A 17,479-nucleotide genomic window follows, 5' to 3' on the forward strand; every position below is an offset into this window, starting at 1 on the left:
CGGTGGTGGTGGCAGCGGCTGACACGGGCGGGTGGCTGCGCACTTTTACCCTTGTCCCTCTGCACAGAGATCAGATCTGAAGCTCATTTTTTTTTTTTTCCTTCTGCAAATTTCCTTCACCAAGATAGTTTTATCAAACATGCCTGGAGCCACACAGGACCTGCTCACCTGCAGAGAAAGAGATGGGGTGGTGCCCCCCAAGCAGGCTTTTAAAATGTCAAGGGTGAAAGAGGTTGGGAGGAGGAGGAGGAGGAGAGTGCTGGGCAGGTGCTCTCCATTCACAGGAACCAAAAATGAGGTGAGCAGCATCATGCTCCTGGAGATGCGTGCATGCTCCCTCCTAGCCCCAGGAAGGAATGGGGATTTATTTATACCAGCAGGTCCCTGCCCGGGAGGCCTCTGGGAATCACCTGCCCCGGAGCTGTGCAGCTGCATGCACACGGGGCTCTACAGCTCAATGCAAAAGCGAGCGAAGTCCCCGCAGGGGCCGCGGCCGAGAGCTGCCGCGCTGCCCCCGCAAAGACAGCGAGGGGCTCCTCCGGCGGACCCCGAGGGGCTGCCGGCTGGGTCCGAGGACAGGGAGCCCGCCCCAGCGAGGGGCAGCGAGGCCGCGCAGCCCGGCAGCCCCCCGGGAGCAGCGCCAGCCGTCCCGGGCGCCGGGTTCGCTGCAGGGACCGGACCGGTGCTCAGCGCGCGCTCCCGCCGCCGCGCGCCTCCCGCTTCCCCCCCCCCCCCGCCCCTTTTGGCGGGAGCGCGCAGGGAGCCGCCGGCAGCCGGCTGAGGGGGCTCCGCCGGCCCAGCGCCCCCGCCCCGCGACTGACCCTCAGCACCCGCTAAATCCCCCTCCAATCCCCTCGGTGCCTCGCTGGGTCCCCTCGTCTCCTCAGGGCCCCACTAAATCTCCCTCCATTTCCTCAGCGCCTGGCTAGGTCCCTCCATCCCTTCAGGATCCCGCTAAATCCCCACCCCATTGCCTCAGTACCCGCCTGGGTGCCCCGTCCCCTCAGATCCCACTAAGTCCTCCTTGTCCCCTCGGCGCCCAGTTGTGTCACCCTATCCCCTCGGGTCCTGCTAAATCCTCTCGTCCCCTCAGTGCCTGGCTGGGTCCCTCCTCATCCTCTCAGGTCTCGATAAATCCCCCCTGTCCCCTCACGGCCTGGCTGGATCCCCCCATCCTCTCAGGCCCCACTAAATCCCCCTGCCCCATACCCTCAGGGTCCCGCCAAATCCCTCCCCACTCCATCCCCTCAGTGCCCACCTGGGTCCTCCCATCCCCTCAGCACCCAGCCAGATCCCCTCATCCCCTCAGGGTCCCGCTAAATCCCCCCATCCCCTCAGTGCCCACTTGGGTCCCCCCGTCCCCTCAGCGCCCAGCCGGATCCCCTCAGGGTCCCGCTAAATCCCCCCGTCCCCTCAGCGCCCGGCTGGGTCCCCCCGTCCCCTCAGCGCCCAGCCGGATCCCCTCATCCCCTCAGGGTCCCGCTAAATCCCCCCGTCCCCCTCAGCGCCCAGCCGGATCCCCTCATCCCCTCAGGGTCCTGCTAAATCCCCCCGTCCCCTCATCGCCCAGCCGGATCCCCTCATCCCCTCAGGGTCCCGCTAAATCCCCCCGTCCCCTCAGGTCCTGCTAAATCCCTCTTCCCACTTTGTGCCCCAGGACCCCTCGCCCGTTGGAAGGGGAAGAGCCCAGGGAGGTGGCAGCAGGTTTGGCCTGTGAGCCTTGGCCCAGGCGCCATGTTCTACATGCATTTGCTTGTCAACAAGCGTGGGCCGTTGGCCAAAATATGGCTTGCTGCCCACTGGGAGAAGAAGCTCACCAAAGCTCATATATTTGAGTGCAATTTAGAGACTACCATTGAAAAGATCATCTCGCCAAAGGTACGCTATTAAATGATGAGGTATCTTCTGGTAAGTTCTGGGGTAGAGGTGTACATCTTCTGTAGGGAATGGGACTATTGCTATCGTGGAGACAGACTTCGTAGGACAAATTTGTGGCTATTTCAAAACCAACGTGAGGTAAACTCCTACTCTGATTTTATTCAGTTCTCACTCGGATAAAATCTCCATCCCGTTAAATGACAGTTATATAAATATTTTACTTGCTATTTTACTCCTGGAGCTCTGTGGCATACATTTATGTACAGTGTAAGAAAATGTTACCACAGTATATTCAAATGTATATTTCTGCACACCCATAGAGCTCCAGGGAGCACTCTGTGGGCACCGCTGGCCGAGGGGTCACGGTACGTGGGTTTGAGCTGCTCATGAGGCAACACGAGCCCGTCAGTGCGGTGTGGTGTGGTAGCACTGGTCTTTTCGGAGACTTTGAGTACCAGCCGCAGGTATTGTTCAACATAATTTGGGAAATGCTGTTATTTGAGGAAATTGTCTCAAAAAGATTGAAAAGTCAGCTGCTTAACCAAAGTCAAGGGACTAAGAAAACTGCCGTGAAATTGAACACAGACCGTTGGAGGAGAATGCTTTTGCTGATCTTACAATAAATAACTTTTGACATATTGTAACCACCCTTCCACTTGCAGTGGACTTCTTCCAGGTCCCCCATTATAAGCCAATAAATAAATAATTAAGCATACGTAGTGCTTATGAGAGACTCTGTATGAACAGTCGCGGAGGCTGAAGCCCTCTGCATATCACAGATAAGGTATGACTCAAAACAAGCGCAGATGCAGGCAGTCAAGTACCCGTGACTCAGTCCTTGGCCTCGCCATTGCAATTGCATCCAAGGGAACAGTGGGGAACGCTTTGCGCTGTCACTAATTGATGGCTCAGGAGATCCAAGGCTTTCAGCTGGTGCAAGCAGATTTTTTTAATTTTCTCCCTGAAAATACCTGCTTGATATTTGGTAGCCCGAATTTCATTGTCTGTCTTTCATGGGTTATGATTAATAATATTGTTAAAATGATCTTGGTATTATTTGGAAGTGTTTTCCAAGAGGTACTACTTAAGTACCCTCTACTTTCCCTTGCATGCTGTCCTGTCTAGCATCAGCATGACCACGTTGAGTGTGCTTGGTGCAGGAAGACCTTGTGTAAATAAGGGCACGGTTATGGCCTTCATTTGTGTAACTAAGGGCATAGGCATGGTGTCTGCTCACTTAAATAACCAAAGTGTCAAATACTAGGATACGCGCAGCTACTTTCTGTTTCGGGATGTGTTACTCTGTTCGTTGCCAATCAGCTGAGGTGTTTTAGATAAAGTAAGAGCATCAGTTCAGGACTCACGCTTCGGCATGGCACTGTTTAGGAACAGAAGCAACTAAAAGTTCATGGCTCTCAAAATTCACTTCTGTTTACGATGCTCTATATCAGTACAAAGCCCTGCTGAATTTCGTAGAGCTCTGTACTGGTGTATTTTAGAAGAACTCTGTTACTGCCGTGTAATATTTTCATTTTAATGTTTTTGCCAAAAATGCTAACTCCTGAACAACTTTTTTAAATCATCAAAGTTTACAATAGCTCTGCGAACCTCTGGACACTTACTCCTAGGAGTGGTGCGGATTTACCACAGGAAAGCAAAGTATCTCTTGGCAGACTGTAGTGAAGCCTTGACAAAAATGAAGACAGCCTTTCGCCCAGGTATGTACAGAATTCTGCCTTTTTCCATCTGTGTCCTTTACAGCTCTCATTTTAAAAGTTAATTTTGGATATTTCTGTTAAATACACATTATTGATCCCAAAGGAAATTGAACTTATTGGTGCCTGCTGCTGATGTGTAGTCTGGCTTAATTGAATGCCATTTCAGGTTTTTGACTCCTTTAAAAGAAGTAGTATCTTAAGTGGTCTTATGAGAAGAAGCTTGAATTCAGCCTCCGTTGCTAGTTAATTAATTTTAACTTCTGATGACACCAACAACACGTCTAACAGTGTGTAGTGCCAGATCTGACAGTGCGTTTTGAGCTCTAGCCATGTAGCCAGCGAGAAGGGAGCAGAGATGACTGGATCCTTTTCCAACGGGCTGTACGTTTGTCGTACTTAGGCACCAAATGGGGAGGCACTGTTGTGTAAAAAAAGGCTAAGAACAGGACACCAGCGTCTGCTGCCAGCCTTAATGTGCTTTGTGACCTGCTCTGTTTGCCAAATAGTGAATATCTACTCTACATTATTCTCAAGGATACGATCATCATTAATTAGTTAATATTTGTAAACATTTGGAAATCTCTAGAAGAAACACTTAAGATAAGTACACAGTACTATCTGTTTTGAATAGATACTATAGTAGCTTAGAGAGGACTGCACGGCACAAAACCACGACACAACAGTCACAACTGCAAGGGAGACTCCAACTAGATATAAAGGGGGGAAAAATCTCAGTGGAAGTGGTAAAATGCTGAAACAGGCTGTCCAGGGATGCTGTGGAGTCTCCATCAGCAGAAATAGTCAAAAGTGATCTGACTGAGAAATTAACCCTGTTTTGAGCAAAAGGTTGGATTAGATGACCTTCAGAAATCCCTTCTCACCCCAGTTGTTCCAGGATTCTCTGATTAGCAGCTATTTGCAGTCTCACTTCACAGTTATTTGATGCTGGAGAATAGCGCTATACAGACACTGGAGAGAAAAAGAAAACGCAATAATTCATTTGAAGTGGTGTGAAGGACTCTAGGCTAAATGTCAGCTGTGAGAATCTTTCAGGGACTTAAAGTAGCTGTTCATAAACCCAGTGTCTTTCAGGTCCAGTAGCAGCAGACTCTTCTGTATCTGCCTGTAAAAAATATGGCCTCTAAAGTATATGTAACCTAAGGATTTAAATTCCACTTTGGAGTCCTGTTGACAAAGTGCCTAAGCTTTACCTTTCTGTTATTTAGAATGGCAGCAGACCTTCCTGACAGGTTTATAGTCTTATTATACGTACTTGGGAGAACATCGCTTTTATTTTATTGATACTTATTTTGTTATGTTGTTTGTTTCTTTTAGGGCTTGTTGACCTTCCAGAAGAGAACTTCGAGGCTGCTTATCAGTCCATTACATTACCTGAAGAATTTCATGATTTTGAAACACCACTACCTGATTTAAAGTAAATGCTTCCCTGGTTCTTATTCATTATTTTAGTATTTTCAGAAGTAAAAGATATCCTTGCTGTTATCTGATCAAGACTTTGATTTGATGACTGAATTCTCCTAAATTCTGAGTCAGCTTTACAAGGCTACAGTCACAGGAATTGTGCTTTCGTAGAGTTCCTCAAAGTCCGTTTAATCAACAGACCTTTACAATGAAATAATGTGTTGAACTTAGACTTCAGGATTTTCTAATTTTAAACTGCCTGAGCGAAGCCTGCAAACAACTTACTGACCTCAAGAGAAGATATAAAAGTTAGTATAAATCCAGTTGTAAGACCAAGGAAGCTCTGGCTAGTAATCTCGCAATGTTGCACTGTTCCATTGTGTAACTGCATTTAATTTCTGCTCCATTGCTCTTTGGGGCCGGGGTATTTTATCAGCAGTAGTCAGCTTGGCTCCCGATGAAAAGCCAGTATATTTCTTTGGCTTTTCTGACACGAGTCAGCATTAATGTAGAAAAACTGATAAAAAGCAGGAGGCCAAGACATGTTTCTGATGGCTCTGATGCCTCCAAAAGTCCAGGACGACAGACTTCCACTGAGGCTTCCTCTGTACCTCGTCATAAATACAGTTTGATGGGATCTGTAAATGTTTAGTATTTTGTAAGCACAGCTGTGATGTAATACTATTTATTCAAGTACCTCAGTGTGCTAGCTCTGTAAAGCGTGCCTTTTCTGCCTACCCAAAGACTCCGTGTGGTTTGATTTACAGATGACGGTGTTACACTAATTAGATGCCTTCTGTGTGACAAGTGTCCGGTGGATAGCAGGGCTTGGATGTGAACAAACTCACCCAAGCCCAAGTTTACTGGCAAAAGAGAGCGGAGCAACGTGAAATATGGAGAGGAGGATGGGTCCTTCCCTCCTCCTTATAAATATGTCTGCTGTTTCTTGAGGGGGTTGCTTGCTGAGTATACATCTGGATCATTTGTTCGTGGAGTTCCGGGTGGGGGGAGTATTTCAAAGTCCGGTTAGCTAAATGCTTTCGCCTCCTCCTGGACCTCTCCCCAGCTATCGGGCTGTTACGGGTATTGCAGATTCAGTCTTCGCTGTACAACGTACGTTGGAGATTGCACAGAAACTTTGGCTAGCAAAGAAGGCAGCTGCCTACTTGCTTAGGGGTAGCAATTTTAATAAACATATAGCACCTGTTTTCCATATGCTTATTTTTAGCTTTTAGGGGAAATTCAAAGCAGTGAATTTTATCAATAAAACCTTAAATGGCTTGAATGCAAATAGCTTTGGGAAACAGTTGTTCTTTCTCCACAGAAGTGAGGATCAGCTGGGGTACTTTCAATGTCATAGGAAACGGAAGCTGTCTTTTGGGGGTTTATGATAAAATGTCAGGATTGAAGACTGTTTAGAAACAAGTTTTCACATTCCAGCTAAATGGTCAATGGGTTTCAGTTCACCCTGTATTTTGTATAATGTTTTTTTCATCAGTGCCATTGATGTTGCTGAACATTTTACCTTGAATCAGAGCAGAGCTGAAGACATCACACTTACAGAGGATTACAAAAGCGATATACTTCTCTGTGATAGAAACTTTGGTGAGAGAAGTTGAGAAATTAGAAATGTTCCATAAGGAAAAGTGTGTTTTATGCAAAATTTTGTATAGTCTGAGTCCTTTCCACATGTGAAAAAGCTATTATTAAAAGTGCATTTGTTTCACATTTGTGCTGATCGGCCCGTCATACCATCTCATGCTTAATTTTTTGTGTAAGTACTCTGCCTAAGTAATACAATATGATATCGGAGACTGAGAATAAAACCCAACATTTCCTGCTTTTTACTGAATTAGCTAAATTCCATCTGAGGTATGGGATATCTTACAATCTTTTTAAAATTATTTGAAAAATTAGGAAATGGATAAATATGTGTTTCAAAAAGTCATGCAGATGAAGCATCAGAAATTCTGTGTTTATTCAGAGGAAGAACCAGACGCACTAAGAAAACAGAGGTTCTTTGACGGCGGCATCTTAATGAGCAGTAACAGTCTTGTGGCTGATCGGAACTCTGCGAGCGTGAATGGAGACAAGTCTGCACTGCGTGAAGACACTTACTGTTTTCAGCACGACTGTTTTGGAGATGAGGAGGATGCTGCCGATATGATTGGTAGGGTTTACCGCAGATAGACAGAATTACTTTCATTCCAAATATTCTTATTCTTACAGGAAAACAAACAAGACAGCATGAAAGCGATTGTTTTCAAACATAGATTCTGTATTTTTTGTTGTTTTCATACTTTCTACTTGTCACTAAATCTATGATCACTTAGACATTGCCAAGTAAAATTGTATTAAAGAAGATATTTCAGTTTTTTAGAATTAAAGGCATTCAATTTATACTTAATGTTTACCAATTTAATTTATATTTTCAAAGGTGAAATACTGCAGCATTTTTACCTTTACTGTTGTAATAACAAAGGCAGCAAAGTAGCTTCTACATCTTTATGATTTAGAGTATTTACGTAAACTTTTATAGATTTGTACCTTTTAAACAATATCAATATCATACTTTTGAAAGAAAAGGTGGACATCTCAAAATTAAGACTAACATTCTCCTTTCTGTACTGCTGAAGGCAGACGTATCATTGACAGCCATCTGTGGAAGCTGAGCTTTTTCTGTTTGCACAGAATTAACCTTAAATAAGTAACATTAGGCGGTATCAGGCTATTTCATGACTACTAAGGCTTACACTGATTAAAACTACGTTTTGTATTTAAGAAATCCTGTTGAGGGATGAGCAAAATGGCCTGGATAAAGACATTCTTGACATGGAGGAAGAACGTCCTTTGTCACAAGATCTGCCAGAGAACAGCACAGCCAGTGAGTTTGCAGTGTCCGTTCTGTCTTACATGAACCCTCTGTTCCTGGATTAATGCCTAAAGTTGCTCACATTCAGCTTTGTGTAATATCCCGTGCCTCTCTCCTTTGTTCAGGTCTTTTGGTTTTTTCTAATATGCTTCATCCACCATTTTAGGTATAATTTCATTTCATCTAGGGATTCCAGGTTTGCAACTTGACGTTGCTTAGAAACACTTTCATGTCATCTCCTGTTGGATACGCTGTTGACCCACCCTGCTGCTTAGACCGGGCGATATCCCTTTGTAGAGGAAAGGAAACTGAATGGCTATGCTGTAACTTTGAACTTTACCTATGAGTATTTCCGGCTTCATATTTCAGTGACAAATGACACTTTAGTAGTTCATAAAGGTGTTGTTAGTCGTCTTTTGGTTTGATATCGATGAAATTCATTTTTGAAGTGTTTCTGGAATTTTTTGTATGTCTTAAACCCTTATATCCCCATCACACTGTTACTTTAAAACTGAGTAATCTGGAACAGCTTTAGAGGGAAACAGTGGCACTAGTCCTGGTACTACCTGTTCCTTTTATGTTGACAGAAATGTCCGCTCTGCCGTGCAGTTGCCTGGAACTGGAAACAGGTACGTACTGAAAGGAAACACTTTTCCCCCTAAACACTTTTCGTCGGGTGGGTTTTCCTCCAGATCAGTTCTTCAGTCTGTTCCACCACCCAGTCATACAGGTTCTGGTGTCAGCAAAGGAAAGCGTGCAGTGCAGAATATGAGCAGCAGCAGTGCCAGTTATTACTGGTTAAAGTGATTGTGAGATTATAGACAAAATCATAGTTTTCGAATTCTGATCTTTTTTGTCTGATACCATTCTATGTCATGAGATTGAGAAATTCTTCCATCTTCTAAACTTTTTTTTAATTTGGGTTATTTGCTGGGTTTTCTTATAGTTGAGTCCAACTGCGCAGACACCACCATTAAGAAAGTAAGTCATCTAATGAATGAAACAATACTTTTCTTGAAAGAAGAAGAAGGATTTGTGCTTGAGCCAGTTGATGATACAGGTCAGAACTTGACCAGTTTCTTGCTGAATGTTTGTGTTACTAGGTTTGCTCTTCCTGTTACTGAAAATATTTGCAAAACAGATTATTCCCACTTAGATTTCATCTGCTCCTGCTGTCAGAGTTCTATTTTATGGTAACTATTATAAAAAACCAGTATCAGGTTATTCATCCGACCTGCCCAAATCTCTGCTTACAGTTTCTTTTACGTACCAAATCAAGTCTTGTTGCTCTGCAGTTCTGCTAGCGGTGCAAGCCCGGCCTATTCATGAGTGTTACTGAAGTTTCAGCTGAAGAACTTTTACTGCTAGTGACACATCAGTGATTTTTATGTGTAAAATAACAATCTTAAAACTTTCAGGCCTTTGTAAAATTTTGTTTTGTGAACTTTGAACTTCAATAAGATCCAAAAAGAAAAACGTTTCATTTCTTCTGTGAGTAAACCTAAATGTCACCTATCACATTGGTGGCTATTAGCAAATAAACAAGTTCATGTTGACACTAATATTTAGAATACTGGAATTTTCCAGCCTGCCAAAATAATATTCAGGAAGTTATGGCTATATAACCGATCCGTGTCTTTGTTTTGTGTTTACTACATACATCTTATTTAAATTGCTAAAGGGTTAAACTGACAAATACAGATATTAATTACAAGGTAATGAAACCTGTTGAGTACATCAGCAGTTCTTGGAACAATTAACTTCCTGATGGATTAAAGATAGCTTATTCAGTCTTGTTGGTATATCATGTGTTCTCATTAAGTCCTCATGTTCCTGGTTCTTTAGTACAATAGTCATATGTCTTCCGTAATTAAACACACGTGAATTTCCTGTACAAGAATACAAAGAGTATACTTTATGAAAACTTTTGGAGAAATGGCCCATGCACTTGTACTTTGATTTTCAAGTCTGTGCGGTGTTTCGGGAGGTCAGCAGCCTGTCCGTTTGATTCACAGTGCTTTTTTTTTGTGCCTAAGTGTTCTGTGAATAGACCTTATTAGACTTTTTTTTTTTTTTTTTTTAATACTTGCTCTATCTAGATGTCACCCAGAGGAAAAAAAATAAAAGAAAGAGGAAGTTGCTTGTGGATGTAGACAAGGAGCTCAGCTGCAATGCTATATACAACCAACTTAACAACTGCACGGACATCCTTGCTGTGTTAGACCTTGCACCCCCGACAAAAAAAACAATGATGTGGAAGAAATCAGGAGGCGTGGATAAACTCCTGTCCCACGCTACACAGCCTGTGGTTCATGCTGAGCTGCAAATGGTAAAGATCAATTCCTTGTAGGTTTTTGGGCCACTGTCTGGATTATGGGACTGTTGCAATCTAGGATCTAGCTGTGAGAGGTTTTGCAGACTTGGTTTTATGTGAGCTCCTAGCAAACTGCAGGTGCATCGAACGTATCGTTTTGCAGTCCAGTTCAGTTGGATGCCTGATGATTATTTGCATACTCACCACTAATTGCTTCACCAGAAAGACCATCTGTAGAGCTCACGGCTTTAATCTCCAGCACTCCAACAACAAGTAAAAAATGACAGAGAGACTTGAGAGCTGACGTTTCATTTCACATACTGGCACCTGACTGATTGTACACTAATACACAACTTTTTAGATTTCTGTCCATTTCTTTTCTACTTTCTACTTTGTTTTATTATTTTCTGTTTTGTTTCTGCTCTGTCATCAATATGAGACCACATCTTTCTTCTACGTTCACTTTAAAGGTACATCCGGCTTAAACATTATTATTATTAGTAGTAGTATATTGTTAATGGCTTTGGAAAGATGGTATGCCAATTTCTTTTGTACTTTCCCAATTGGAGATTAAGCTTCCAGCTGGAGAGCAGTCAGGGACTTGCCTTTCAGAGGACCAAGAGGTTCCTGATCACTCTATCGCTTTGGCTAGAAGGCTGGGCCAGACCACCCTTTCCTGCGGCTGCGGACCTTGCCGCTCTTTTTGCACAAGAAAGACGTACTTGTTTCATGGAAATACGATCTATCAAAGCCTCTCGTGTCCCCACGTAGCATCTGATGGGTCATTCAAAGAGGCTGTATGTTTAGAGCTGGTGATGAGATAAAGAAGAGATCACCGTGTATACAAGGTGATACGGAAAGATACGGTGTAAACTACATGCAGCAGCCTTACGTTAATTGCACTGTTTCTTCTGTGGCGTAGCTTGGAGAGATCTGGGAGGCAGGGTCTGCAGGCAGACAGCTCTCCAGGTTCATTACAGCAGCACAGCTTCACCCCTTAGAGTCGAGGTGCAGAATTACAACTTGTTCTTTATGAGGAGGAAAAATACTCGCACACCAGCACGTGGGGAAAGAAATCCACGCATAGATAACTGCAGGTGTTTTTTTTTCTTTCATCCCTCCTTACTGGCTGGCTTCAAGAAAAAATGATCCAAGCTGTTCCTAAGACGTTTCTTCGCGGAGTTCAATGCCAAAGTTGAAGCTGCAGAAGGAAATTACTTTTTTTAAAAATTGCAGGTTGTCAGAATGACCTAATTCAAATCCCTAAATTCTAGGTTGCAGTAATTAATATGCAGCTCATATTCATACCTTTGTGTCGATGTTTGCAAATAATCTAACATTATATTCTGAAAGCAAACAAATAAAAATAATTGTTTTCAGTTGTTTGCAAAATGCTTCAAGAGTCACGGATTTAAGATGAGAAGAAATGGATTACAGAGGGAGTCTGAAATGGAAGAAACAAGAAAAAAGCAAGATACCACAGGTAGTAGTTTAATTCTGTTGTTGTAGAATTAGCTGTTAGAAAATATTTTCTATTTTACATAATGTTTGAGACACGTGCACGGTGTTTGTGTGCAGTATTCTACAAATCAAAGGCCAAAAAAGTTAAATATTAAGGAAATGGGCTGTTAATTATTAAAAGAAAAAAAAAAGTTTTTTTGTTTTTATAAGTACTTTGCTGTTCTTTCATTCCTTAGATCAGAAATGAAATGCAAGTCGTCGTCTTCCTTGTGGCATAAGGAGGTTTCACCTTTGGTTTCTCTAATTGTCTACCAAACTGCAGATTTGGTTTTTTTTGTTTGTTTTTGGGTTTTTTTTTAAAAAAGTTTCCCACTTATCCTGAGTTTAATCAAACCGCTCTCCAAATTTCCAAATTCATGTAAATAACTTCTATTTGTATCATGAAGATTGGGTTTTGGTTAATATCAAGCAAGAAGAAATGTTCTGGTTTAGATCTTCTGAGAAGACGATGTATCTGCTTTCACTCCTGTGCTCCGTTAGAAACATAATCTGTATGGCTGCCTCAGAAGTTCATCAACAAAACCACCTCCTGCAAGTCCACAAAGGTCAACTTTTAGAAAAGGAAAAACTCTCTTGGAAGGTTCTTCTTCCGTGGTCCTACTGGGAATGATATTTATTCTGCATTTACTCATTCTGGCTCTTACTCTCAAAGATCCTCTCAAAGACTGCTAACTAGGGTGTGATTTTTGTTTTTCAATGTTTTTCTTTTTAGGGGCAGCGATTCACAGGGATTTCCTCTTAAACCTTGTTTTTTCATTAACACAGAGGTGCTGATAGTAGAAGAGCCAAGTTACCTGCAGGAGTCAGCTCGTTCAGAGACCGAGAGAAAAATTAGAAACAATCCGTTCGTGTTGACATCACAGAATAACAGAAATGAAACTGATGATAAATGTGGTGAAACTATAGTGAGCAGTTTCCATCAATTTTAGAGACCTAAATGTATTTATTGGTTTCATTTTATGCTAGGGTTCCATTTAAAACGCGTTAAGAAATTACTAATAGATGTTTGAAAAGGATGCTAGAGACAGCAGATACAGCATTGAGTAGCTTGTGCCATGAAAGTTTATTTATAGGCACTTTGGAAGATTCTTACCATGAATCAAACTATTATTAAAGTGCCTATTAATCAGTATAGATTACAGTCGAATCACTAAGTATAAATGGAACTTTAATACAAAATATAGCCTCTTTGTACTGACGAGGTAATCGTCTTTATAAAGGATAGAAATTACCTTTTGTGTCTCAAACTGAGGAAATACTCAAGCAATAACAGATTATCTATTTCTGCTATCTTTATTTAGGCTAACGTGAAAGGGGATTCTTTAGAGAATACGAGGCTCATTAAAGTTGAAAAAGAATGACAAAATTGGACCTAACGGCAGCAGAAAATGTAGGGCCCGTGTCTGAACTGAGTCCATAGGTGTAGATCCAGCGGTAGGATAAATACCACAGCAAGATCCTTTCCTATCTGAGAAAAGACATGGTAGAAAGAGCAGCTACGAAATCATTTTTGGAGAACGTTTATTATAATGAATTCTTGGAGCAGAATTACGTAATTGAGAATTACATTGTGTGCATAAATTGCGATGCCTATTGATCGTCCTTTCTGTTCTAACAGCAGGACGGAACGGCTTTCTCAGAGAGCTCCTCGCTGGCAAACCATTCACTGGGCCGAGAAGCTGAAATACAGCAAGCCGAGTTAACAAATGTACGTGTCCTCGAAGCTGACAACTCTGGCTTATTTCAGAACAGAACTGTGTTCTTTCTCAGAAATACTAAAAAAAAAAAAAAAAAGTGATGGCATCATGAACTTGCAGTGACTTTTGGTGTACTAACATCATCTTTAGTATGTATTTTGCCAGTCAAAAACTTTAATAGCTTGATAATCAGGGATACGTGTGTTCCAACATTCAGAGGTTACCGTCTGTGAGGGAGACAGCTCCTCGTTCAGAGATTGTGCTTCCTGTAAGAAGGAAACAGTTTCTGAGCTTACTGGCCATGAGGGTACTCGGACACTCTGAAACAAGGGTGGTCTTCTCCTGTCGACTTCGGAGGTTAAGCCCAAAATCTAAAGCCAAATTTTTGAACATCCTTTCTGTCCCCTGACCAGTACAAGTACTGTCAGAATCCCAGTCGCGCAGAACCGTATCTTGTTGTGAAGCTGCCTCCCCAAGGCTCGGTGGGACCACTTCCACAGCACCGAAGGTGGCGTTGCACCTGATCTGTCTCTTTGTAGCAGAAAGAACATAGTTAGCATTCTCTCCTCTGCTTCACAAAGCCGAGTATGACCGCAGAGGTGCCAGAGGTCCCAGATATCCTGAGTAAGGCCGTCAAAATGCCCAGCGCCAGCTGGATTTTCAATCAGGCTAGCACTCTTGTCCTTTTTATCATCATGGTGTGTGACTTTTTACGCATGCTGTCTAACCTTCTGTTCTGTTTCCTCTCAAGGAACTAACGAGGAACGGGAAAGACAGCGAAGAAATAAGGTGGAGCAAAAGAACTCTTCAGTTATTAAAAACTTTACAGGTACCAGTGCTGGATTTTGTAATTAGGCGTTGATTTCAGTTGGACCATGTCGGTAAATCTCCTTACACTGTCGATCATATCGCTGCCTCCCACACGCAGTGTGTAACTGCGTTTTATTGGGTATTTATGTAGGAAACCAGGACTCTGAGTGCCTGACATGGTGTCCTCTCCCACAGCTGCTGGAATTGCTAGAATTTTCTGAACGTTTGCTTCCACGGCAGTGTTTGTAACGCTAAGCCCTTGCTGTCTTCCTTCTACGAGTATGCTCTGGAGTATCTCTACAAAACCCAGTTCCTAGCTGCTCACAGGTTGCCAGCTCTCGGCTGAGCGCTGCAGGGTGCCATCATTTGGCTATTCATCTGCTTGAGCTGTTTCCGAGACGAAGGCTAGGGAAACGGGCGAGGGTTGTGTTAAAAAGAGAGCTGGTAACACCTTCTTTAAGAGGTTTTAATGCCCCAGTGCCTTCAAGGTGCTTGAAATTTAGCAGAGCGCGTAGCCTTTGCATCAGGAAGGCTTATTCCGCTTTTCTTGCAGAAATCCTTGCGAAACCGGTGAAGGTGTAACGTGTGATACCATACGCCTTACCGACGGGACTGTAACAGGAGCCAGCACAGGCTGCCCTGACGCTGAATGTCCAAACTCTTGGCCTCACGGCTCGGTGCTGTTCCGTCCTTTTCGCCCGGACGAGCGTTTTGGTGCTTCAGCGCTTGGTCTGGTTGGGGGTGGGTAGAAAAAAACACCGCGAAGGGTTATTTTCCTTCGGGTCAGTTCTCTAATGCCACGTGGCTGAACGGAGAGTGGAGGAAGGCGATGGAGAAATCCGAGCGTGGGCAAGAGGGCGTGGGGGCGCGGGTTTTGTCCGCAAAACACAGCAAACTTTGGTCCGAGCCTAGCTCTTCCCCAGGGCCGGAGTTTGACTTCACAGCCTTCCTGGGTTTGGTGGTTTTTTTTTTTTAATTATTCTATGTGGACATATTTTAAAGGTTCTGTGCAACGCCCGTAAATAAATATTTAAATATAGGTATAGCCATTAAAAACCAAGCAGTAATAACACTCGGTTAGCTGTGACTGAAATTGCCCATGACGTAGCCGGTACTCTATCCAAAGGCCGGGGTACGCCGCGGTTTTTATTGTTTTGAATCATGAAAACCGTTAGAGATGCGCTTCATCGCGCGCCTCAGCACCGTTTTGCTGAATTCACTGGAACTGCGGGCATATGTAGATTTTGGTAACATATGTAGGTGCTAGCCATACTATGGCAATAAAATGTTAAGAGCCACTTGTACAAACGCAAGTGCCAAGGTAAGATCCTATTCCAGGCGTTCAAGCAGAAAATACCCGCTCCGAGCAGCGCTCTTCGGTTCGGACTTGACGGGATCTGGGTTTACCGGCAGTGAAGCTGACCTGACCGATGTTCTTGTTTCCCTCACGCAGCACCTGGAGAGATCAGGCGTGCGTTCTTTCAGTTTACGGGAGCTCTGTCGGAAAAACAACCGGAAGGAGGCTGCAGCCAAGTTTTACATCCTTCTCGTTCTGAAGAAGCAGTCGGTTGTTGAGCTCAGTCAGAGCGCTCCCTTTGCTGACATTACAGCCACCCTCGGCCCGGCGTTCAACGCTCACTGAAATCACGTAGTATTCGGACAAGCTAATAAAAATAAACCCCATTCTAAGCGTTTCGGGAAATATATTTGCTGGAAAAATGACTGGAAGTCTTGCCAAACCCTGGGAACTGAGCAGGGCTCTCCTTCCTTTGCACCAGCTCTCAGGACTGCCGAGGAACTGGCGTGTGCAGGTGTGCTGCTGCAGTATCGGTTACCAAGGTGTTCGCGACTGTGTTAACCTTTAATACACATGTTTATGTAATGAGCAGTTACTTGTTCTGTTGATAAAATATCGCTAAAATACATATTCTACATAAGAGATTTACATTGTGAGGGACTTTATGGAAGTCCTTAACAACCTTTCTTGGAGAGCAGCTTTGGAGGTTAAATTCTTTCTGACGGGGCTTGTGTGTGTTAGATAATTAACACCATCAGTAAGAGAAGTCTGTTAAGCTCTCTCTATCAGAAAATCCAGCCCACTTGAAATTACTCCTTTCCAAGAACGTTCATTATTCGATATTTTAAGGTCTAGGAGGCTACCGTCTCCAGCATTGTTTCCGTGTGTGCAGGCGGAGAGAAGTTACGCTATCCCTAGAAGAGCCACGTAAGCTTCAGGAAGAAATCCTATTCCCCAGAAATCCTGCCATTTTAGGTTTCACGGAGCATGTTAACTTAAAGACTAACACTCTTATTTATGCGTAGACTGATTTTTAAAATGGATGTTAAGCTGAAATATTACTAGTTCTTTGCATTTTTATCTAATTTAGGATAAGTTTTAACACTTTTACTGTCATTTTGTAAAGTGTTTTTCAGTTCCGCGACGTGCGGGATGGTTGTGTGCGCTCAGCGCTCCGGAGTGTTGCAGTGCTGTGGGTACGCTGACGTCTCTCAATACGAAATCAATAAAAATCACAAGAAGATGTTTCCTCAGCTCGTCGGCCTTTGTTCTGAAGGATCACAACTGGCAGCCGCCTAAGCCGTCCTTTGGGTTTGCCGTCCCAGAGTCGGTGTTTTCAGTGATTTTCTTAAAAGTTGAAAGGAGGGAAGACATTGCCTTCCCGGTTTTCCGGGTGTTCACTCGCCTCAGTTACACCCCTGTGTGTCTGGTCCCGCCGACGCGCGCTGTTCCTGTCACGCCTTGATTTCTTTGTGCGTGCAGGGTTTGGGGAAGGTGAGGAATTGGCTTCGAGGGGTCTGTTCGGAGGAGTAAAAAAGCTTCGAAATGACCGAAGACCCTGCGCTGGGCAGGAAGGGATGGGCTGGGGTTCGGGCCGGCTGGTTGCGGGGGGGTTGTTTCAGTTGGTTTTCTTTTGGAAAGGGTTTGGTTCTCCAAATCTCACACTCGGCGTCTTGGGAGCGAGCCCGTGGCCGAAGGAGGAGTGAAAGCCTCTCCCTCACTCCCCGCAGCAGACCTAATCCCCCCCCCGGCGCGGTGCCTCTCCCGGTGAGCCCCCCTGCTCTGTGGGTCAGAGCGCCGTGCCGCTCATCCCGGGAAACTGAGCACTGCAGGCTGGGGAGGGAAGGAGAAACCATTTTTCTCCCCCAAAAGCCATCCGAAATGACTCTGCATCTCGCACCGGAGCTGCTGCCTGCGCCACGTCTGCCACCGCCACATGGTAAGAGCAGC

At 44.0% G+C, this 17,479-nt stretch overlaps 1 protein-coding gene across 1 annotated transcript; it reads left to right on the top strand.

The window, feature by feature from the left end:
- Positions 1 to 1,665: 1,665 nt before the first annotated feature.
- RAD21L1 (RAD21 cohesin complex component like 1) lies at positions 1,666 to 16,782 on the top strand. The gene is made up of 14 exons (XM_076352038.1): positions 1,666 to 1,878; positions 3,467 to 3,596; positions 4,932 to 5,031; positions 6,517 to 6,623; positions 7,003 to 7,188; positions 7,801 to 7,902; positions 8,478 to 8,519; positions 8,837 to 8,950; positions 9,990 to 10,219; positions 11,585 to 11,687; positions 12,491 to 12,630; positions 13,344 to 13,433; positions 14,174 to 14,251; positions 15,686 to 16,782. Exons 1-14 carry the CDS (start codon positions 1,735 to 1,737, stop codon positions 15,872 to 15,874), a joined length of 1,755 nt encoding a protein of 584 aa, XP_076208153.1. The 5' UTR covers positions 1,666 to 1,734; the 3' UTR covers positions 15,875 to 16,782.
- The last annotated feature ends 697 nt before the right edge of the window (positions 16,783 to 17,479 follow it).

This window comes from Aptenodytes patagonicus, chromosome 14 (genome assembly GCF_965638725.1).
Source record: "Aptenodytes patagonicus chromosome 14, bAptPat1.pri.cur, whole genome shotgun sequence".
In the NCBI taxonomy this organism is placed as follows: domain Eukaryota; kingdom Metazoa; phylum Chordata; class Aves; order Sphenisciformes; family Spheniscidae; genus Aptenodytes; species Aptenodytes patagonicus.

Excerpts from the sequence above, each read along its gene's own strand:
- RAD21L1 (XM_076352038.1), top strand. The coding sequence starts at position 1,735 with ATGTTCTACATGCATTTGCTTGTCAACAAGCGTGGGCCGTTGGCCAAA. Across the intron at positions 3,597-4,931 it reads GAAGACAGCCTTTCGCCCAG|GGCTTGTTGACCTTCCAGAA; the intron begins GTATGTACAGAA and ends TGTTTCTTTTAG. Across the intron at positions 6,624-7,002 it reads TCTCTGTGATAGAAACTTTG|AGGAAGAACCAGACGCACTA; the intron begins GTGAGAGAAGTT and ends GTGTTTATTCAG.